Source organism: Salvia hispanica, chromosome 1 (genome assembly GCF_029641045.1).
Source record: "Salvia hispanica isolate PSC_SH4W2 chromosome 1, Shi_PSC_v1, whole genome shotgun sequence".
In the NCBI taxonomy this organism is placed as follows: Eukaryota; Viridiplantae; Streptophyta; class Magnoliopsida; order Lamiales; family Lamiaceae; genus Salvia; species Salvia hispanica.
The window spans coordinates 16,377,977-16,400,855 of record NC_142692.1 but is presented as its reverse complement, the minus strand read 5'-3'; the positions used below and the strand labels follow the sequence as shown (position 1 = coordinate 16,400,855).

General features: G+C 36.4%; 2 protein-coding genes across 3 annotated transcripts; both read left to right on the top strand.

Moving 5' to 3' along the window:
* The first annotated feature begins 1,153 nt into the window (after positions 1–1,153).
* On the top strand, positions 1,154–15,512 carry LOC125222097 (metal ion-binding protein). 2 transcript variants are annotated; one of them, XM_048124538.2, is made up of 20 exons: positions 1,154–1,298; positions 1,416–1,696; positions 1,829–1,960; positions 4,795–4,866; positions 5,589–5,659; positions 5,772–5,871; positions 5,944–6,039; positions 6,810–6,936; positions 7,486–7,619; positions 7,721–7,780; positions 7,920–8,155; positions 9,530–9,959; positions 10,452–10,775; positions 10,886–11,482; positions 11,569–11,742; positions 12,651–12,878; positions 12,968–13,251; positions 13,687–13,962; positions 14,817–14,939; positions 15,075–15,512. In XM_048124538.2, the coding sequence occupies exons 1-20, from the start codon at positions 1,271–1,273 to the stop codon at positions 15,205–15,207; spliced, it is 3,906 nt and encodes a 1,301-aa protein (XP_047980495.1). In that variant the 5' UTR covers positions 1,154–1,270; the 3' UTR covers positions 15,208–15,512. The 2 variants fall into 2 exon arrangements, with proteins under 2 accessions (XP_047980495.1, XP_047980496.1); XM_048124539.2 differs by lacking the exons at positions 14,817–14,939; positions 15,075–15,512 and having other exon boundaries at positions 13,722–13,905.
* Positions 15,513–16,520: 1,008 nt separating this feature from the next.
* Positions 16,521–22,796, top strand: ABC1 (ABC transporter 1). Its single transcript, XM_089063450.1, has 8 exons — positions 16,521–17,245; positions 17,336–17,561; positions 18,543–18,695; positions 19,256–19,414; positions 20,045–20,204; positions 21,317–21,426; positions 22,092–22,208; positions 22,289–22,796. The coding sequence occupies exons 1-8, from the start codon at positions 16,761–16,763 to the stop codon at positions 22,652–22,654; spliced, it is 1,776 nt and encodes a 591-aa protein (XP_088919576.1). The 5' UTR covers positions 16,521–16,760; the 3' UTR covers positions 22,655–22,796.
* The last annotated feature ends 83 nt before the right edge of the window (positions 22,797–22,879 follow it).

The following is a 22,879-nucleotide window of genomic DNA, read 5'->3' as shown; positions in this document are numbered from 1 at the left end:
TGAAATTTATTTTTAAATAAAGTGTTTTTTCATAGGAGTAGTATTTCATCGGTGTCAGTGACATAGAAATAAGCTAATTTGGTGATGATACGGATTTTAATAATAAAATAAGATATGAAGAAAAAGTAGTTGAAATAATAATAGGGTGGATGACGATGGTGGACCAATTATTAATAAAGTAAAAAAGATTAAGTACATAAAAAAAATTCCTAGCACATTATATATGAGTATGTATACCTTTTTCGGCAAATAAGGTAGAATTTAGTTTTACACATTATATATATCATCTTTCCATTAAGACCATTTCCAATAATTTATACCAAACTTAAACTCATTTTTGGATATATGTAACACTAAAAAGTAGTTTGACTAAAATCATTTACACCAAATTCAAAATTTACACAATTTTTAAGTTTTTGTCTCACAAAAATTTTGCAGTGACACCATATTTTGTGTTTTTAAAAAAAATACAAAAAATGAGTTTAAATTTGATGTATGGTTGGAGAAGATTTCTACACCAAAACTCATTTTTGGAGTATGGTTGGAGATGGTCTACGAGGCATATAACACAAACATATAATATAAGAATATAGTAAACTAAAACATGTTAAGAAACAGAAAAAAAAACCTCAATAAAATAATTACATTGTATAAATAAATATAAACACAATACAATAAGTATGACAATGTAAGTCTAAGACCTCGATACAATTGGGAACTCATTGTGGCGTCGATCACACACGACTGACAACCAACCAGCCTGTCCTTCATCATCACTCGTGGCATCTAAGAAATTGTTGTGCCACACTTGCGTCCAACATCCAACTCATCCACACATCCCATGCGCCCAAGCTCTCCAAGCGTCGATGCATCGTCCCATCGACCAGGGTCCGCGTGCCTTTCACTCACGCGTCACACTCAACCTCTAGTAACGCTTGGTAAATACGTTCGACGCTATGCCAAGCTCCCAACATCCTTTGCGCCCATCAATTGAACCCCACATGGCCTAGTTTAGAAGTAAGCACGAAGCACATCAAATCAAAGAAGAGTAATGATAGAGTTGAATTAAAAAGAAAAAATTAAAGCATATTCCGTATATTAAAGAATCGAGAGCGCACAGGTGGCGATTCCTAAGCGCAGCGCACGGTTTTCACGTTGTCAACTCCCAATGCTGACGAAGCAGCTAACCATAAACAAGGGTTTCACTTTTTACTGCTTCTGCTGCTGCTGTGCTTTCTTCTCCGCACACATTGCTTCAGTGATCGAATGAATGAATAAATTTTTAGTCTCCCACAACGGTAATTCACAGAAATTCCTTTCATATTCTATCCCTCTCCTTTTCATATCTATATAAGATAATGTAGATTAAACCCCAATATCAAAGTGTCAACGTAAATTCTCCCTCTCTCTCTCAGAAATTGGGGCATTATTATTCGTCAACAACAATTTTCCTCCATCGGCGAGCTCCGGAAAAGCTGTGAATCGAGGATTTTTGGTTTCGTTTAGGGGAAAACGGAGGCGCTTCGCACATAAATTGATGGTAAGCATGCTGATACCTAAGGAGCCGGAACAAGTAATTAAGCAGAGAGATGGATCCGTGCTGGGGAAGAAGACTATTCTCAAGAGCGACCATTTTCCAGGTTGCCACAACAAGCGCTTGCTTCCTCATATCGACGGCGCCCCCAATTATCGCAAGGTTCTCTCTCTTTGTATAAACATTTCTGTCCTCTGGCTTTGTGTTTGGTAAATCATGATTTTGGTTATCAACCGTGTTGTATTCTTCAAAGGTTTTGCAAACTGAGCTCATTGCAATGTCTTTATCCTGCAGGCGAGCTCGTTGCCTGTTCATGGGGTAGCGATTCCGACTATTGATGGAATCCGAAATGTTCTCACGCATATCAGGGCTCACATGAATGGAGAGCAGATTCGTGTGCTCTGGATTAGTCTTCGCGAGGAACCGGTAAGTTTCCACTTTTAGTGCTTACAATTTCAGTCTTGGAAGGATTCCTATAACATGCTTTAAAGTAACGTAATGCATCCCTAATGTTACGCCATAGCAATACAGTATTTGCTGACTTCTTCTGTCCTCTATGGACCCTGATGTACCTTCTATGCTTTACAACATGTCGAAGTACTGTTAGCTACTATAGGAGTAGATATGAATTTAATGTATAGGCTGATTATTTATTCTTGCTTTCCCGTTGGGGATTTATTGGCCCGTTCTGTTTGATGCTTGAAGTTGAATTCCTGATTTCCTGAGAATTTTTATACTCCATCATTCAACATGTGTCAAGTTCTGGTTTGCTTTTCTTACACTAATGAGTCGCATTAATTACATTTTTCATTCACTCGTATTTTGTTGTAGATCTTCTCTGAATTATATAGTTCATTATCTCTATAATGGTTTTATTTTGATTTTACAAATGGTTGTTGCTTCCCTGACTTATTCGGTAATCCACCAGTAGGATTTGGTTATATACTTAAAAACATAAAAGAATAAAAGGAAAAAATGCACTTCCTTCCTCCCTATGCCTGCTCCTTAGCACCTGTGTTTTTTTCCAAATCCTATAGTAGACTGTAGATAAATTTTATCTCTCATCAAAGATCTTTTAGTGCTAGTAGAGTAATCATGTTAAAACAATTTTTGTTTATATGTACCATGATTGCCGCAAAATCAGTATTTATGACTTTTAAGGTTTTATCAAGTATCAAGACACTGGAGATGCACCTATTGCTATAGCTTCTTAAGTGTTTGGAACCATAATATTTTGTGATATTATAGTGCCTGGATGATGCATAAGCTGTAAATATATGTTTTAAGGTGGTTTTTCTAAAATTGTTTAAGGACTTTCCTGTTGTATTACCAGGGGTTTTGCTCTGACACTACTTTTTCACGTGTGTGGATACCCTGTTCTCATTCTAGATATTTGATTTTATTTATTCTAAAACAATATCTATGTGTCTCGTAATAAAATTCGAGATTCCAACTGAGTATTTACATATTTTGGGTTCATTCAACTGCATGTCCCATACAAATATAACTATATAAGTACATGTATTCCTACTTTGACATGCACAGATGTTCAACACTACAATCGTAGCTATTTCTTTATTGCCACATACTGGTTCATTTCCTTTAATGCTTAGCTATCAAGAGTAAAGAATTTGAATTTGATAGTATTAATTATAATACGGAAAACATAGTTTCAGTAAGTATTTTGACATTTAATTATATGAATTAGCAGTCATTATTGCTTTACTTTACATGCTGACTTGGAGCTACTTATGGTTTGTTGAGAGGTAATAATTTACCAAGTGTTTGGCAGGGGAGAGTAATAAGTTTTAAGCTTGTTGTGTGTGATATTGTTGGGATTCTTATTTATCCTTAGCAATCCTATTGTTAGTTGAGTATTTACCTGGCTTGCCTAATAAGATAGAAATGTTAGTTTCTGTAAAATGTTTGACTTAAGTTGTATACGAGGAAGTAGATTCTAAGATGATCACAGATCCTATTCATGTGATTATCCTTTCGTCACCACTTAGATCAAGGTCTACAAAGTGCAAGGACGGAGGCAATATATGGTGAGAAGGGGCAAATTCCCCCCCTTAGTTTCTGACATACATGCAGATATATGTAACATATTATTAAAAATATTTATGGAGCACTAAATTGCCCCCCCCCCCCCCCCTATTTAAAAATTAAAAAAATGTAACTGCCCCACCTTAGAAGATAAATGGCGGTTGGAGTCCTGGTGAATAGAAAAGATGGAAAAAAATTTTTGCCTTCCTTTTAGAGAACTGTACACGTAGAAAAAAATATCAAGGGTTTAGAGCTGCTGGAGAACAAAAATTAGAGCTTCTCTAGGACAAAAATTTATATGTTTATATTTTTGCCCCTCCGGCTATAATTTCCTGGCTCCATCCTTGACCAGTGTGTAGGTTTGAATTTGATTCCATATATTATGCTTATCTGACGTAGTATCGTTGCATATCACTCGTTATCCTTGAGTATTCTCACTTCTCAGAAGATAATAATACTGGAAGAATTAACCTACTGTGGGATAATAAGAATAATAGTTACAAACACTTTCAGCCAACAATTTAAGTCTTAGGAGTTAGGAGCAAGTATTATTGGCTTTGTTAGAAGCTCAAGTGTTTTTGATAGGATTGTGTTTTGAACATCATAATTAGTCTTTGCATTGGTGGAAACCCAAAGCAATATCCAGGACAGTAGTTTTAGAATTTGGATTTTATCTAGTTGTTCGGTCCTTATTTTTAACATTACGAAAGGTGTAGGAGATGATAGTTGGGATGATATGCAACTGTAGAATCTTTCTTCTTTCTAGCATGCATCAATAATAATTGTATAGTGTTTGTCCCAAAAGTATTAGAAACTCAAAGCCTTATTTAGGCTCTACCTGAGAATGTTGGTTTGATTTTTCCATTTTCCGAGCTACAGTCTGCTTTAATTGAATCTCCGTACGAATGACTTCTCACTGAGCTCCACTTGTTTATTGGCATGCTTACCTGTTTTTTTTAAAAAAATATTTCCATGTTATGTTGAGTTCCGACTGGATGTGAATTTAGACCAAAAGTAAATAAGACAACATAATTGACCATAACACTTCCAAGGCTTTATGGAATAACACCATTGTACAGCTGAGTACGTGGGTATCAACTGAATAAGTTGGTTGTCCCTTTGAATACTGGAACTTAGCTGTGTAATAGGGTATTCACAAAAGATTTCCCAGTATATTTCTATTTAATCTATTGTTACAATGGTAAATGAAACAGGTGATATACATTAACAGTCGGCCTTTTGTTCTACGTGATGTTGAGCAGCCCTTTTCGAATCTTGAATATACGGTATGTCAAAGCCCTGATATCCTGATACTCTCTTCTACTCTTATTTTTATTTTTGTTCTCATGAGGAAAACTGCTTGGGGATTATTGTGTGGGTTGAACATTGAAGTGAAACCTTGGTCTGCTTTTAATATAAGGCATTGTATGTATAAAAATTTGACTGGTGTAGGTAGACTCACTACTTGCGGTAGGAAGATTTGGACTAGGACCAGTTTCAAATTTTCAGCAATTGCTTTGAATATTGGAATGTTAATCTTTTTTTTTTGTCTATTTATAAAGGCTGATATTAATTAGGATTATCCAAGTAGGACAGCCTTGTGATGTCTTGAAGTGTTTCAATGTACTTATTCATTTTTAAAAAAATAGTCAACATAATTGATCCCATACAAGCCTTCCAAAAAGCAAAGACATTGGGTTACACTTTGTTATGTAAACCAGTTTATGGGGTAAATCTCGTTGACAAAATGCCTTTTCATGTTAGCTTTGTGGCAATCCACAAGCACTCAAACACCATGATCAGTCAATTTGATCACTGTGCATTGAATAATTTCCAGCATTGCTTCTATAAATTTAAACAGTTCCTCCCCGCTTGTTCCAAAATGAATATATTAACTCGATGTGTTGAGAGCTTTCTGCTTTACCTTTTGGTCCATATTATTTGCTTCGATTTTTACGCTCTTCACAGCAGCATCTTCATCATTATCTCTCTTTTCAAATAAAAGTAGGGCATTAACAGGGTCAGGGTAGAGCAAATGGAAGATCGATTGAAAGAAGATATCCTTGCAGAAGCTGCTAGGTACTCTTTGATCCTTTCATCGTTCTTCTATACCTATTGTTCTATGATATATCTTGGTTGTTATTATGGTCTTTTCAATGATATAGTCAATCTTTCCAACCTTGGATCACAGGTATGGAAATAAAATCCTTGTAACTGATGAACTACCAGATGGGCAGATGGTGGACCAATGGGAGCCAGTTTCACATGATTCTGTTAAAACACCTCTAGAGGTATACATACTTTCTGTTGAAATGAATTAGACTAAACTACATGTTTCATTATTCTATCTTCTTCTCCATCAGGTGTACGAGGAATTGACAAATCAGTTCCTTGTTGATTATGAACGCGTTCCTATAACAGATGAAAAGTCTCCTAAAGAACAAGATTTTGATATTCTGGTAAGTTTCAATTGTAGCTGTAGTTGAATTAACATCATCCGTATAATCTTTGCTCTGCTTAGGCCCTTACATGCCTTTTGGGGCACTGCTAAATTTTACTCCCTTTGCCCCTTGTTAAGTGATTCATATTCCTTTTTCGGACGTCCCAAGCTAAGTGAGTCATTTCCTCTTTTGGCATTCTCTCTCTTACTTTTTCCTCTCTACTTTTTCATCTATCTTACTTTATTCTTTCCACTTAACTAACAAAACCCCATTTTCTTATATTCCGTGCCGAAAAGAAATGCCTTAGTTAGTGAGGGATGGAGGGAGTATTACTTAATGCGCCATCCTATTTTCCCCAATAACATAAAATATGGTCTCCTAATAGGAAATATATTACATGCCAGATTATGTTCTAGTCACGAGGAAAGAACCTCCAATAACCTAAAAGATACATCGATGGAAACTCCTTAAATTACACCAACAAATCAAAGGCTTGAGCTAGTAAGGCACCCTGGAGAAGCCAACAGCAAGTGTTCAGGTCTATATTGGACAAAATAATGCACATTGTGGACCATGTTAAATGAAGGGATAGTTCTTTTTATGTTTGTGTTTGATCTAGATTCTAGAGGGTTGGGCTATGCTTTGCTTAGCATTTTATCTTTTCTTTTTTCTTCATATTCTCTACCAGTTATAAACCATGGATTTAGTAAAATAAAATATTCTATAAATATGGTTTTGAGCTTGGGTGTATCAATCTTACTAGCTACCCAATATTCTGTACTTTTAAGGTCCAAAAGATTTCTCAAGCGAACGTAAGGACGGAGATTGTATTCAACTGCCAAATGGGGCGTGGTCGGACAACCACAGGGATGGTTATCGCAACACTGATTTATTTTAACCGCATTGGAGCTTCAGGTGAGTTTTTGTTAGCTTTTGACAGCCTAATCTTGACTGTAATACTGGACGCCCTTCTATCCTTAGGATATGCAGATAGAATTGAGAAACGAGTTCTTTCGAAATTAAGTCTTGTATATGAAGCTTTCAATGACACTTTTATTGGATTTTCTTTACTTATATTCATTGATTTAAATCTTCACTCTCTTCATTATCTATATTTGAGCAGTGTAATTTGTTACATGTATATTAATTCATTCAAATGTTGAATATTAACAAATAATAAAATAGTAGTCTTTGAGTAGTCTTTGATTCTGTTTCCTGGAACATGGTAAAATTGTTGAATATTAGCAAATAATAAAATAGTTATTGCTATAGATATGATTACATCATCTAGCGACATAAGTGCATCGAGGATTCAAGGGGAATGTTTGCCATCTGATTTTTCATATTATAGAATCTATTATATTAGCATTACCTATTAGTTAGGTCATCTGTCCTTGTGATAGAAGATCTATATGTATGTCTCATCTGAACTAACTCCATATATTACAATATATTTCTATGTAGGCATTCCTAGAACCAATTCTATGGGAAGAGTTTCTGATTTAAGTGCTAGCATTTCAACCGAGTTACCAAAGTCAGAGGAATCTATCCGCAGAGGAGAATATGCTGTCATTAGGAGTCTCATTCGAGTTCTGGAGGTACCAGATACTATATAATTTGTACTTCCATGGATTGCAGTAGACCTTTTTTCCCTTTTCTTTTTCTGTCTAAATATATATTGACTAGTAAATGTCTCAAGGGTGGTGTTGAAGGCAAGAGGCAGGTTGATAAAGTCATCGATAAATGTGCATCTATGCAGGTAGTGTTTCCGACTTTCCGGTATTCAACTTGGGTGCTTCATTTTCTTAATTCTAGTAAGCAGAAACACTTCTGAAAATTGAGTAAGTCTTGGTGCTACAGTCAAATTCTAAATTTTGTACGTGTTGCTTTGCTTACAGAATCTACGTGAAGCTATTTCTAGTTATCGAAGTAGTATTCTGTGTCAAGCTGATGAAATGAAGAAGGAAGCATCTCTTTCCTTTTTTGTAGAGTACCTGGAAAGATATTATTTCCTTATCTGCTTTGCTGTATATCTTCATACAGAAAGAGACGCTCTCTATCCTATATCTCCTGCTCAATGCAGTTTCACAGAGTGGATGAGAGCTAGACCAGAGCTTTATAGTATATTGCGCAGGTAATAATAAATTTCTCTGTAAGTTTCAATCTATTGATCAAAGTCTCTTAATCAAGTGAATGTATAATTGTTCCTCGCCATATCACCCATGCTAGCATCTCTATTACATATTATATCTACAAGATGCCCTCTTTGGTAGTTGTTAGATTAAAGGCAGAGGCAGTGTAATAAAGAAGATAAACTGAACTGAAACTCCTCAAAACAAGGGCAAATGGATTTCCTGGCGGCAAAGTTGTTCTGAAAGATGATTCCAAAAGATGAACCCTATGGCATATTTTGTTTAAAGTTAGTTACTAGAGCCCAGGTAATGAGGCCTAGTCCAACCCATACTAAAACCAATCCTAAAGCAATAATATGTAAGAAACATAACTAGGATAAAATTAAATCTGATAACAGCCTAATTCGCCTGTCCTTCACATCTTTTCTCACACTTCATGCACACCTCCTTGAAGGGTATGCTCTGCTCTCTTATCAGTAATGGATTTATATTATTCCACGTTTGACCTTTCTTAGAAAAAAGAACTTTTAGGTCTATGCACTGTATTTTTAGATTGACATGCTGATGCTTAATAATGTTAACAGGGACGAACTGGTTTTGTAGGCTTAGGATAAAAACTCCAAAAAACGTTGGAGACAAGATTCCTTATGGGAGATTCTGGAAAACTAGATTAGAGAAGTTGAATTGAGTGTTACAAATATTATTTTACATTTTCTTAATTCCTATGTATGGTGATGTCAAAATCACATATCAAGGAAGTGGGAAAATTGGTTCCTTTTACTCTTATTTGTCGGGAATCTGAAGAGTCTGCAACTTATAGTAGCATTGGAAAGCTGGACAAGGGTAAATTTGGTTGTTTGGCGTCATATTTGTATATTATTTGGAAATAGGTCACTTTTTGGGGGGACAACAATTTTCAGAATAGGATATTCAGGGACACATGAAGTTTTTCCTAGAGCTCTCGAATTACCATGACTCTTCATAGCACAACTCTTTAATCTATCCCAAGTTTATATGGATGGCTATCCATGGTTATATTATGGGAGACACAAAATATGTTAAGTATATTTTTAGCAATAAGAGTGGATCGGTTTTGCTGTCAAACTAAGAGGGAGAAATAATGTAATATATGTATAAAATACCTGTGTCAGAGTCTGGATTAGGGTAGAGTAAGATTTGTTTAATCATGCACACATGTGATCAAAGTTATTTCATACATCTTATTTGAAGAACTGGGGTCAAGATTCTCTGGTTTTGAGTGCCACCTTGCAATTAAAGAATGAATCACCCTGCTGAAGCATATATGTTGATAATGAAAGTAGGGAGATTTGTCTATGTCAAACTGCGATAATATTTTGTGATGTCATGTCATGCAGATTGCTTAGGAGAGATCCAATGGGGGCTCTAGGTTTTGCCAATTTGAAACCACCTGTACTGACAAATGCTGAATCTGTTGATGGCCGCCCATTAGAGATGAGCCAAGTTGCTGCCTTAAGGAATGGAGAGGTCCTTGGAAGTCAAACAGTTCTCAAAAGTGACCATTGTCCTGGTTGTCAACATCCTTGTTTACCGGAAAGACTGGAGGGTGCTCCCAATTTTAGAGAAATTCCAGGGTTTCCAGTTTATGGTGTTGCTAATCCAACTGTCGATGGAATCAAATCAGTCATTCAAAGGATTGGTAGCTCAAGAGGTGGCCGTCCAGTACTGTGGCACAATATGAGAGAAGAACCTGTTGTTTACATTAAAGGAAGACCATTTGTACTTCGGGAAGTTGAAAGACCGTACAAAAATATGCTCGAGTATTCGGTATTGAACACCATATTCCTTGATTTATGCAGTAGATATTTGCAAGAAGTGACAACTCTTATGGCCAGATTTCCTAAATAATAACATGAGTGTCTTGTCCACCTTCTTTCTTTCTTTTGCTTGGGTTAGACCTTAGAATAAGCAGACTTCATGTCTGTATTTGCAATTTTGGGATCTGTGATGAAATCACTATTTATATTCACCAAAGCAGTATATTAATTTTTATCTTTTTCCGTTCAAGTCAAATGTAGTGATTAGAGGTCTTGCGATCATAGTAAACGTTGTTTAATTAGCTCTGTTATAACAATAGAAGGTTTGAGTAAAATTTGATAACCAAGCTGGTCTTGCTACTCTTTTAGTTTGAAATATTCTTTGTTTCTGTTTCCCATTTATGGTACATTAATATTTTATGATTGTATATTTTTATAGGCCTTATACTATCTAAATAATATCTTTCTCCAATACACTAATTTCTAATATATCTATGTCAAGGGAATTGACTGTGAAAGAGTAGAAAGAATGGAAGCTAGGCTGAAGGATGATATTTTGCGTGAAGCTGAGCGTTATCAGGGTGCCATAATGGTCATTCATGAAACTGATGATGGAAAAATATCAGATGCTTGGGAACACGTGGACACAAATGCTGTTCAAACCCCAAGGGAGGTATTTAGCTGCTTTGAAGCTGATGGTTTTCCCATCAAGTATGCACGTGTTCCAATAACAGATGGAAAAGCTCCTAAAGGTTCTGACTTTGACACTTTGGCCATGAATGTTGTGTCTGCCTCCAAAGACACAGCTTTTGTTTTCAACTGCCAGGTAGCTATTGTTTCAAGTTTCACTCACCCAGTTGCATGGACCATTCTTAAGTTTTCTGAATGTATAGTTTCTTTTGTTCTAGCTTTCTTATTGGGTAAAGTCTTATACAGATGGGGATTGGACGGACAACAACTGGTACTGTTATTGCTTGTCTTCTGAAGCTCCGGATAGACTATGGAAGGCCTGTCAGAGTGTTAGTTGATGACCCATCACAGAAAGAGCTTAGTAGCCGCAGAGATGATGAGAGTGAAGAATGTATAACATCATCATTATCTTCTTCCGAAGGAGTTAGGCCTGGGGAAGACTCTTGTCATTCATTTGGGATTAATGACATCCTATTGTTGTGGAAGATTACAAGATTATTTGATAATGGGGTGGAATGCCGAGGCGCTTTAGATGCTATAATAGATAGGTGTTCAGCGCTTCAGAATATTCGCCAAGCTGTCTTGCAGTATAGGCAGCTGTTTAATCAACAGCATATGGAGCCTCGAGAAAGACGAGTAGCATTAAACCGTGGTGCTGAATATTTGGAACGATATTTCCGCCTAATTGCTTTCGCAGCATATCTAGGAAGCGAAGCATTTGATGGTTTTTGTGGACAAGGAGAGTCAAGAATGACTTTTAAAAACTGGTTACATCAGAGACCAGAGGTTCAAGCCATGAAATGGTCCATCAGATTAAGACCTGGACGATTCTTTACTATCCCTGTAAAGTTCCTTTCTTTTTCTGAAACACTCAAGGTTGTACTTTTCTTTGCCTCTTGATTGACTGTTTGTCATGTTTCTGATTGCAGGAGGAATTGAGAGCTCCATATGATTCTCAACATGGAGATGCTGTGATGGAGGCAATTGTCAAGGATCGTAATGGCTCAGTATTGGGGAAGGGCTGTATTCTTAAGATGTATTTCTTTCCTGGTCAAAGGACTTCTAGCCACATACAAATCCATGGTGCACCAAATGTATACAAGGTACGAAGATGTCGTATTTTACATAGATGTTCAGCATATCAGGTTTGTCGATTGACAACAAGATTTTATAACCTTGACTAATGATAACCTCTATGTTTTAAGGAGCTATCATGAATGTTATGAACAATGCCAGTAACAATATGTATTGCTGATTTTTGGTGTTATATTTTTCTTTCTGGTTTGATTTAAATTACTTCTCAAATTGTTATATACTCCCTCCGTCCATGAAATATTGTCCAAGTTTGACTCGGCACGAGTTTTAAGAAATGTGAAGAAAAATGAGTTTGAAAAAGTTAGTGGAATAAGGGTCCCACATTTATATATTAGTTTTATAATAGAATGTGAGTGTAAAGTGTTGGTGGAAAGTGGGGTACATATAGGTGATGGTTCATTTCAAAACTTTTCTTAAAGTCAAGCACAGAACTATAGAACTATTTAAGTTCACAAATACATTAATATCAATATTAGTTGACACTTGACATCACAAAACATTTTAGTTTCTGACTCCCTATCAGCTCATGAATATCTCAATATCAGCTCCTGACTCAGTATCAGTTCCGGGCTCAATATCAATATCAGATCCTGACTGAATATCATGAACTGATATCTTTTGTGATGCTATCATAGAACTGATATGATTTTCACTTCTCAAAGTTCTCACAGGAACCCCCTGTACATATATAATTAATTTGTTTCTTATAAGAAAATTCCATGACAAAGAAACATAGTACAATTCACTAAATGATCACTTCAAGATATATGGACTCATTACTGGTACAGTTACTAGATGATGACTTTGTGGTGCAAGAACTTTTTAACTTTGTTGTGATGATATTCCAAAAAGTATGCCTTTGCTCACAAGTTTGTCAGCAGAGCATGTCTCACTGTTGAGATTTTTGTGGTTTAAGGTGGATGGATATCCTGTGTTTAGCATGGCAACCCCAACAATTGCTGGTGCAGAAGAGATGTTAGCTTATTTAGGCACCAAGCCCATAGCAGAAGGAAGTTCTCAAAAAGTAGTTTTAACAGATTTACGGGAAGAGGCTGTTGTGTACATCAACAACACACCTTTTGTCCTTAGGGAACTCAATAAGCCTGTTGATACACTCAAGCACATAGGAATCACTGGCCCAGTGGTATGCTCAATTCCAAGAGTTGTTCACATTATAAGACTGCAGATAAAGTCGAGGACCTTTCCGTTTCCTAATCTGGTTGTACATTACAGGTGGAACAGATGGAGGCACGTTTGAAGGAAGATATAATTTCTGAGATAAAAAAATCTGGTGGTAGGATGCTTTTACATCGCGAAGAATATGATCCTGCATCAAAACAGGCCAGTGTTATAGGATACTGGGAGAATATTTTTGTAGATGATGTTAAGACTCCAGCAGAGGTATATGATGCTCTAAAGCATGAAGGGCATAACATGGCTTACCGGAGGATCCCATTAACTAGAGAAAGAGAAGCTCTACCTTCAGATGTTGATTCCATCCAGTATCGAAAGGATGAGTAAGTTTTCAGTTTCATTGTCTGAATTTCTAATCAAATATACACGGTTTGAGATGATATCATTCTATATGTCTAATATAGAGATTCCATAATCTCAAGCCAAAATGAGTGACACTACAAAGATTATTTAGATTATTCGTCCATGCGTTGCCACAACAGACCACTCTATCCCTGAGACTTACTAGAGAAAATTTATCCATCTGACTAGAACGTTCTATTTATGTCCTTTTGTTAGTTTTAGATGTTGTCATGCTACTACTATAATCAGAGTATATATATATATGTTGTTGATGGTTCAAATTCTTCATAGTGCATATGCCAATTGTAATTGCAATTAAGATGCTTCTATATTTGTGAGTCTTTTCTATCATCTGATGTCATCATGGTATCATGGACACTAAAGCAACGGTTTTCCTTTCTTGTGCATCTCAACAGCTTTGCAGGGTCTTATCTTTTCATATCACATACAGGATTTGGAGGGGTTGCGTATGCAATGGCTATCATTTGTATGAGGCTTGAAGCAGAGGCAGCACTAAAATCACATGTCTCACGATCTGTCGGAATTTCAAGCTCAACTAATTCAGTTAAACAACAATTTAATTCTGATGATGAAGCAAGAAAACTGGGTGATTACAGAGACATTTTAAGCTTGATTAGAGTCCTTGTCCATGGTCCTGAGAGCAAAGCAGATGTGGACTCAGTTATAGATAGGTATGATACTCATTTGTGCACATATTACACTTCTCTTTATTATCCATGAGTTTATGCTTTGTTCTGCATCACTGTTCTTTTAATCAAACATTAACTTTCTCAAGAATGTCTTGTACTCCCATATAACAGTACTCCTTCCGCTCTAGTCCCACCGAAGATGGACCACCTTCCTTTTTAGTTTGTCCCATGCAACATGGCCCATTACTAAAAATAGAACCCCTTTACTCTCTCTCTCTCTCTCTCTCTCACTTTATTCTCTCCACCTAACACAAAATAAAATTGCATAAAATCCCATGCTGCCCAAGGAAGGGGTCATCTTCCTTGGGACGGAGGGCCAACTAGAATAAAAATCAAATATTATATAAATTCAAACCTACTTACAGTAATTCCATGTAGCAGGAAAATTGTTCAAATGTGAACTGTGCTAGGTCTGGTTTCTGTTTTAATAATCTTTTTGCAAATAATCCAGAAATTGAATCTTGTAAACGACATCTGCTTAACCAAACATAATCTAGGATATTGAAGGCACCTGGAGTTTCTTGCAACATTTAACTTACAAAAAATAATACTGGTAGTATGGTGGTAAAACTGATGTAGTAACTGTTAGCGGAAGTTTGATGGGTGTGGTTGAAGCTCATATAGGATGATTAGTTTGGATTCTCTCAAGGTTTGACTTCACTTCATAGTCATACAAATATGGTGAAAATAGTATACAAAAGGGGAGGGGTGAGCTGTAGATGAAGTATAATTTGCCTTGCCATCAAAAAGCACAATGATGAAAAAAAGGGTATGGTTGTTTTGGCTTCTTTTGATGTTGTTTCTCAAACTATCTAGTTATTTCCTCCCTTTTAAAGGTGCGCCGGTGCTGGACACTTGAGAGATGATATTCTATACTACAGCAAGGAACTTGAAAGGCTTTCAAATGATAGTGATGAACATCGGGCATACCTTGTTGATATGGGTATTAAAGCTCTGAGGTTGGTTTCCGGCTATGCTACTTAGGCACCATTACATATCGATATTCTACTGATCTTCCATTTTCAGTATGCTTTCCATTTCCAATAATTGGCTTTAGGTCTAAGATCTAATGCTGCTGTGTGTATGCACTGCAGGCGATACTTCTTCCTGATCGCGTTTAGATCCTATCTGTACAGCACGTCAGCCAGTGAGATGAAATTCACAACTTGGATGGATGCGAGGCCTGAACTGGGCCATCTTTGTAATAATCTTAGAATTGATAAGTGATTATATAGTGTAGAAATTATGTATAGAGTAAGCTCTGCTTGTCTTTAATATACTAATCATATAATGAAGTTGAGAAATTCACCTCATAAATGTTTGTTTAAACTTTAAACGCTACTACAATGATTCTATTATTACCAAGATTGTGTGGCCTCAGGTCTGTCCGAGGTAGGGAAAACATTCATTGAAAAAGTAAATATTGTGACTCAAAGTAAGTTAAGTATAGGAGCTACTACCTTGTTACTGTTTTCAGTATTCTTGTTGGATCTAAATACATGTACTACTATGTACTCCCTCTGTTCGTTTAAGAGCATGCATACTTTCATTTTTAGTCCGGTCTCGTAAGAGTATGTATTTTATAAATTTGGAATCTCTTTTCGGTGAGACTTATTTTCCACTAACAATATTTTAATTACTTTTTTATTCTATTCCTCTCTTATTTTACTAATTGTGCATTAAAACTCGTACCTAATTAAAAGTGCATACTCTCGTATGACAGAATGAATAATATCCTCATGAATGAATTTCTTTGGAGATTTTGATGAGTGGTTAAGAGGGGAGTTCCACTACTTGCTTAACACTTTTATTGCAATCCATACGTGATTTGGCTCGATTACAAGATTGAATGACCACATTTTTTATAATTATGCTTGGCGTTAATTTTCTTTAAATTAAGTAATAATTATTGAATTGTAAATTCACTAGAAAAATGAAAATTAACAAGGAAAATTTCATTTTGTGGTAGAAGATCTCACCCTCTAATTTAATTAATTAATGCTCTTTCCGTCCCATGAAAAGTAGAGACACTTTCGTCCGTCCTATAAAAATAGTTTATTTTTATTTATGGAATATTCTCTTCAATTCATTACTCATATAAATCAATTTATATACTCCCTCCGTCCACAAAAAATAGGGTTATTCCATTTTTATCCCTCGTTTTGGAAAAGTCATAATAAATAGTTAAAGTGGATAAATAGAAAAGTAAGAAAGAATAATATAGAGAAGTCTTTTTTTCCAAAACGAGGTATAAAAATAGAATAACCCTATTTTTCGTGGACAAAGAAAGTATACTACAACATATACCACTATGATTCACGGTCTACCATTAAATACTCATAATAATAATGTGAGTCTAACTATCAACTAACAATATTTTAACTATCATTCTTCTTATCTCTCTTACTTTATCAATTATGCATTAGTTTCCATCCATCTCAAATGCTATTTTTGTGCTTAATCCATGTAAGTAAGGTATAATGATGATTATAATGTGTGATGAAAAATTGGAGCAAGTGAAATTGAAAAAATATTGTAAAAAGAAATGTGAGTTTGGCGGCGGCGTGGAGGAGCGGCAGACGAATGCACACGTAAAAGTTAGAAGCTCAACCCAAACCATATGCATAATTTAATGTAGGGTTCCGTCTTCGACGGACATCCTTGCTCTTCGCCCCTTGCTTTTCTTCTTACGAGTTTTATACAATCCCATTGTTGAATTAGGGCACACTATAATCGATATACATTTTGAATTTGGGAAGAATTACGGCTGATTTTTGAGAATGGTTCCATTGAAGGACATTGCGAGAGTGGTGAATGGCTTATCTCTGGTGGCTAAGGAGGCCATCCGCCGCCCGTCTGCGGATACCTTGATCAAGGGCGCCATTCTCTCTGCCACCGACGCCGCCGGCCTCACCAAAGGAAACCTCCGCACTCTAGAAATTCCTCGCGCCCAAACTGATAATAGCAATGGCAATAATAGTCATGCCAATACAGGCAGCAGCGTAGTCTACTTTGATAATCACAATCGCGATACTGATAAGGATCGTGATGTTTCCGAATCCGATACCCTGCCGACGCCGGCTGCAGATGCCGCAGTTGATCTCCCTGTCGCTTCCACTTCCAATCCAGATTCACATTCACGGACCGAATTCGATGCTCCTTCTGCGACCTCAACGAGAGCCCCGTCCGCTGTTGATGCGAATAGCCGCCGGAGGAAGCCTCGAGAGAGGAAAGTTCCTTCCACACCTTTCTCTAGAGCCATTGGGTAACACCCCTAAATCAATATCATTTCTTTGGATTAAATCGGTTCATATTGGCTTGAGCTTTGGTTTTACCTTTTCAAGCTTGATTGAAGGTTTGCTGGACTTGGCGCTGGTCTCGCATGGGGCACGTTTCAGGAATCTACGAAGAGAGTCCTCTACGGGACGCCTGAATCAGAAAACAGTCAGCAGGCTGTTTCCCCTTTCTTGTCTGAGAGGAACGCAGAGCGTTTAGCTCTTGCATTATGCAGAATGCGTGGAGCTGCTCTCAAATTAGGCCAAATGTTAAGCATCCAAGATGAAAATCTTGTACCTGCTCCAGTAAGTAGGCATATGCTATATCTATATTGATCCGGAGTTAGTGCGCTGTATAAGCTTCTATGCATACTTTAAAATGTGTTCTATCTGGTTTCCTGTGATAATGGTACTCCCTCCGTCCCAAGATAGTACTATAGTAGAGGCATTTCTTTTAAGCACAAGATTTAAGAAATTTGTGTTAAAATTAAAGTGGATAGAGTAAAGTAAGAGAGATGAAAAGAGAGTAAAGTACGAGAAATGATAAAGTTTTTTCCAAAAAGTGAAATGACTCAACCATGAACCACCTTGGGACAACCCAAAAAGGAATACTACTCAACTACCTTGGGATGGAGAGAGTAAAAAACATCCCCAATTTTGTTTTTAGTAGATAATTGTGGTTGTAAAACAGTATATGATAGTAATTTTTTACTGCACTTGTATGAATCGTATTCCTTTGAATGTTTGTACATTTCATCGTCTTGCATGCAGTTGGTATTTTCTGTGACATCGAGCTCTGGTAGCATTTTGGATGGTTCAGAAATAGATAATTTACATAGTTTTGGTGAATGATCAAGTACTGTGAATCTTGTGCAAGAGTGGACTTCAATTGTTTCAATGCAATGAGACTGACATGAAAGTGAAATGTGAAAGTTCCAGATGGTTCATATTTTTTTGGGTGGCTTGATTCATTCAACAGCTAACTTATAGCAGCTCTATGATGCTTGATTTTCGTGCATGAAGCATCAAACTGACACTATTTCATATGCACCAAGATCTTTTGGGTGCTTTGTTTAGACATGCTTGTAGGTCAAAATTTTAGTCAAAGATAGAATAGGGAAAACATTCTCTATGAACAAGGTAATAGATTATATTGCATTATATAATGATTAACTGAATCGAGCTTTGCTTATGCCTTATAGTTATGATGATTGGTGCTCACACTTTCTTAGCTTCACATGCAATTCTTATATTCTTCATTAACTGTGAGCTTTAATGCCCTTCCAGATCTTGCAAGCTTTGGAAATTGTACGTCAGGGTGCAGATCGGATGCCAAGGAATCAGCTCAATCAGGTTTTGAATGCTGAACTAGGTTCAGACTGGTCCTCCAAGTTGACAAGTTTTGACTATGATCCAATTGCTGCAGCAAGTATAGGGCAGGTGCTGAAGTTACTCCTGGCTATTTCAAACTCATCATAATTCACTGAGTGTGTTTTCTTACATTTTCAAAGAGACTCTCCATGTTTTCATTGACAATTACCTCAAAACAAATTAAGCAAATTAAGAGTGGCTAGTGGAACATGGAAAGGTTTCTCTACATATGTAGAAAAAGTTATGAGCCGTACTTTTGAATTAGCTACCACTCACATATTTATTTATTCAATGGTTTAAAATATGATATAAGGAAAGCTGTTGTTGTTTCACTTACCAGTCAATATAGAGACATCAAAGATAAATATATAAGTGACAGTGAGCCTTTTGCCACACTTATCCAAATACAAATTGGAAGGAAATGATGTGTCTAACTTATAGTAATATGATTTTCGGAGAGTGTGCTAGAATTTCTCTAGTGGAAAGGGTAAGTGATGGAAATGATTGCTTGACTGTGCATGCGTTTCTATTTATTCACACCTCCTAAAACTGAGTAAAGGTTTTCACATGATCCTTCTTGTCCGCATCTGTTGTGTTTCATCTTATGAGGCTCTTAAAACCTTATTTAGGTCCACCGGGCTATCACAAAGGATGGTGTGGAGGTTGCAATGAAGATTCAGTATCCTGGAGTTGCAGATAGCATTGAAAGTGACATCGAAAATGTCAAACGACTACTAACTTATACAAATTTACTACCAGAACAAATGTACATTGACAATGCAATGAAGGTATAGTTTTTAATCACTGATTTATCTGGAACTTTTCCTATGTCTCTTGGCTTGATAAGATTTCCATGTTATATCATGATATGGTTTGATGAATCCCATTATATTGATATTTAAGAAATTGAAAAGTGAACCAGTTGAGTAGATATGCACAATAATGACCATTGAATTAGTTTGAACTTTGAAGTTGGTTAGTTGTACTGCTTTATTGTTGGTGAGCAATGACCTTGGACAATGCAGTAGTAATTTGTAACGAGTTGTTAATCTGATGATCTCAAACACTTCTTTTGACTGTGCAATTATGCACACATACTTTTGATAATTGGATTAACCACACAGATATTACCTCTCAAAGCTGCATGGTTAGCAATTATCAATCATTATCTAGATGCTCTGGCTTCTCTTTCTAAAACTTCTTGCTTTTGGCTTTCAGCTGGCAAATTCTGATGGAAATTATTTCTTTATGGGGTGTATTTGTATCAGATTTTAAAATTCATGCATCTTTGATTCTTCATACATATCCTACTTTTCTTATGAGACTTGGCTGCAATGACAACTGCTACCTGAAGTCGGTTTTCTAATGCCATGCAATTGAGATTGTTAGTGTCAAATTATGCTTTAATTCCTTCACAGGTAGCGAAAGAAGAACTTTCTCGTGAATGTGATTATGAATTGGAGGCCAAAAGCCAGAAAAGGTTTCGTACTTTGTTATCCAATGCAGAAGGATTTTATGTTCCATTTGTAGTGGATAATTTATGCAGTAGAAGAGTTCTAACTACACAACTAGTACCTGGTATGTGCTCAATCTGTTTTTTTATATGAAAGAAAGAAGTCATTTGTTTTACTAGTAGTAGATACTAGTCTCTGTACCTGACCTCCTATTTAAACCTTGGATTCAGTAAGTCAGCCATAATGAAAATAATTTGCTTAGGTTGGATTTGAACACATCCTAAAAAATAAATAGGATTGGGTCAAAGTACAGTCACTAATTTATACTCCCTCCGTCCCGGCTAAGATGACACATTGCTTAGCCGGCACGGGATTTTAGGAGTTATTGGTTAAAGTGTTTAATTAGAGAGAGAGAAGGTGGGTGTAATTATTAAAGTAGAGAGATAAAGGAAGATGGATATTTTAATAGGAGTGAGAAAAAGTGGTTGAGTGTATTAATTGGAGAGAGAAAGTTACCAAAAAAGGAAATGTGTCATCTTAGTTGGGACAAACTAAAAAGGAAAACGTGTCATCTTAAGCGGGACGGAGGGAGTAAATTAATACTTCCTCCGTCCCACAATAAGAGTCACATTTTACCATTTTGGTCCGTCCCACAGTAAGAGTCACATTTCACTTTTACCATAAATGGTAAGAAGGTCTCCTAACTCACATCACTCGCATTCTATTATAACCAATATAAAAAAGTGGACCTCATATTCGACTAACTTTTCCAACCCACGATTATTTACTTTTCTTAAAACCCGTGCCCACACCAAATGTGACTCCTATTGTGGGACGGAGGGAGTAATTTTTATAATAATAACAATAAATATTGTTGATATTTATTTATTTATCTTTGGTATAAGTTGCATAATTCAATTAGAATATTGCTGAAGGAAATTGTGATATTGCCATGTTCCAGTTCTTCGCCCATTGTTATAAATCTTAGATTAATAATGCAATTTTTTGCCTCCATAGTTTATAAACATTTCCTTTAACTCTGGCCTCGAATTATATACTCCCCCGGTCCTTTAAATTATGAACTTCCTATTTTAAAAACTCTCTCTCTAACCCATTATCCACTAACAATACTTCAATCACTTTTTCTTTCTATCTATATTTTACTTTACCAATTGTGCATTAAAACCCGTGACCCTTCAAAAGTTCATTATGATAGCAAGTATCCCATTTATGCAGGAATTCCAATTGATAAGGTTGCATCGCTGGATCAAGAGACTCGCAATTATGTAGGGACAAAGTTACTTGAGCTTACGTTGAAGGAGTTATTTATCTTCCGTTTTATGCAGGCAAGTCTCTCTCTCTCTCTCTGTGTGTGTCAAACTGAGTATATCCCTTGTCTCACAAGTTTCTGGTTGTAAAGAATTTGACTGTAAAGGAATTGGCATATATTGGTAAACCCAACATGTAACCCAAATTCCAGTTTAGCAACAACAAGAGGATGTGTGAAGGTAGAAGAGAAATAAATGATTGAAGTACAAAATGAAAACCACCTCTCACAAGGCTCAAAGGAACAATTCTGCCATAGTGAAGCTATTCAATCCCATGATACTTACCAGACGATAATAATATTGCTCTTATTAAAAACAACTCAAATAATTACATAGCAACTTTTATAAACTATTGTAAAGGATTCTTAGGCCAGTCGTGTCTTTGGAGTGGTAGTCAATGGTTAGGATTGTGCTTATTAATTTTGTTATCAGCAGGATTATATGGCAGGTGGTACACCTAGCAGTATCTTTCTAATTTGTTTTCAGTTTCTTTTATACAACATTTAAACCAGCCCCCCCGGTTAGAATCTGACCATGTTAATGTTGGCTCTGTCACTGGTATCACCAATACAATTTTGCAACTATGGGATTTTGAAATTATTGTCTGAAATCATGATTGTATCTGTTTTGTGTTAATCCAAGGTCATCTATTAATATCTGTCCCTTGCTGTGATCTCAAGCAGACTGATCCTAACTGGAGTAACTTCTTATATGACGAGACGAATAAATCGATCAACCTTATAGACTTTGGAGCAGCAAGGGACTACCCAAAAGAATTTGTAGATGATTATCTAAAGATGGTAAGATGCATTCCTTTCCTTTGAAGTGGTGGAATAGATTTGGTCATGTTTTATGTTGAAGTTGGTTTTATGATTATCAGGTAATGAGTTGTGGAAACAGCGATAGGGAGATGGTGATTGAGATGTCAAGGAGGCTAGGGTTTCTGACCGGAATGGAATCAGAGATAATGGTGGAGGCTCATGTGCAGGCAGGGTTCGTGGTGGGACTGCCGTTTGCAAAGAGTGGAGGGTACGATTTTGGATCGACGAATATTACTCAAAGCATTACAAATCTGGGGGCAACGATGCTTCGGCACAGGCTGACACCCCCTCCGGAAGAGGCCTACAGCCTTCACCGGAAGCTTTCCGGTGCTTTCCTCGCTTGCATCAAGCTTCAGGCTGTGGTTCCTTGCAGAGAACTGCTGCTTCAAGTCTACGACAATTATCAGTTTGGGACCTTAAATTAATTCTCTTCATTCTATTCATTTTGAAATTCATATTCTTATTGGATTAGACAGGAAATTTCATCAATGTTTTCTTGTTATTTGTATCATCATGTGAAAGAAATTGAAAATAAAAAACCAAACATGGTTAATACCTTTGCTTTTATTGTGGTATCTTTTGTTTTACAATTGAAATTTAGAATAGACTCGTATCCTATTTGATAAACGACATAAATCAACGAAGCATAG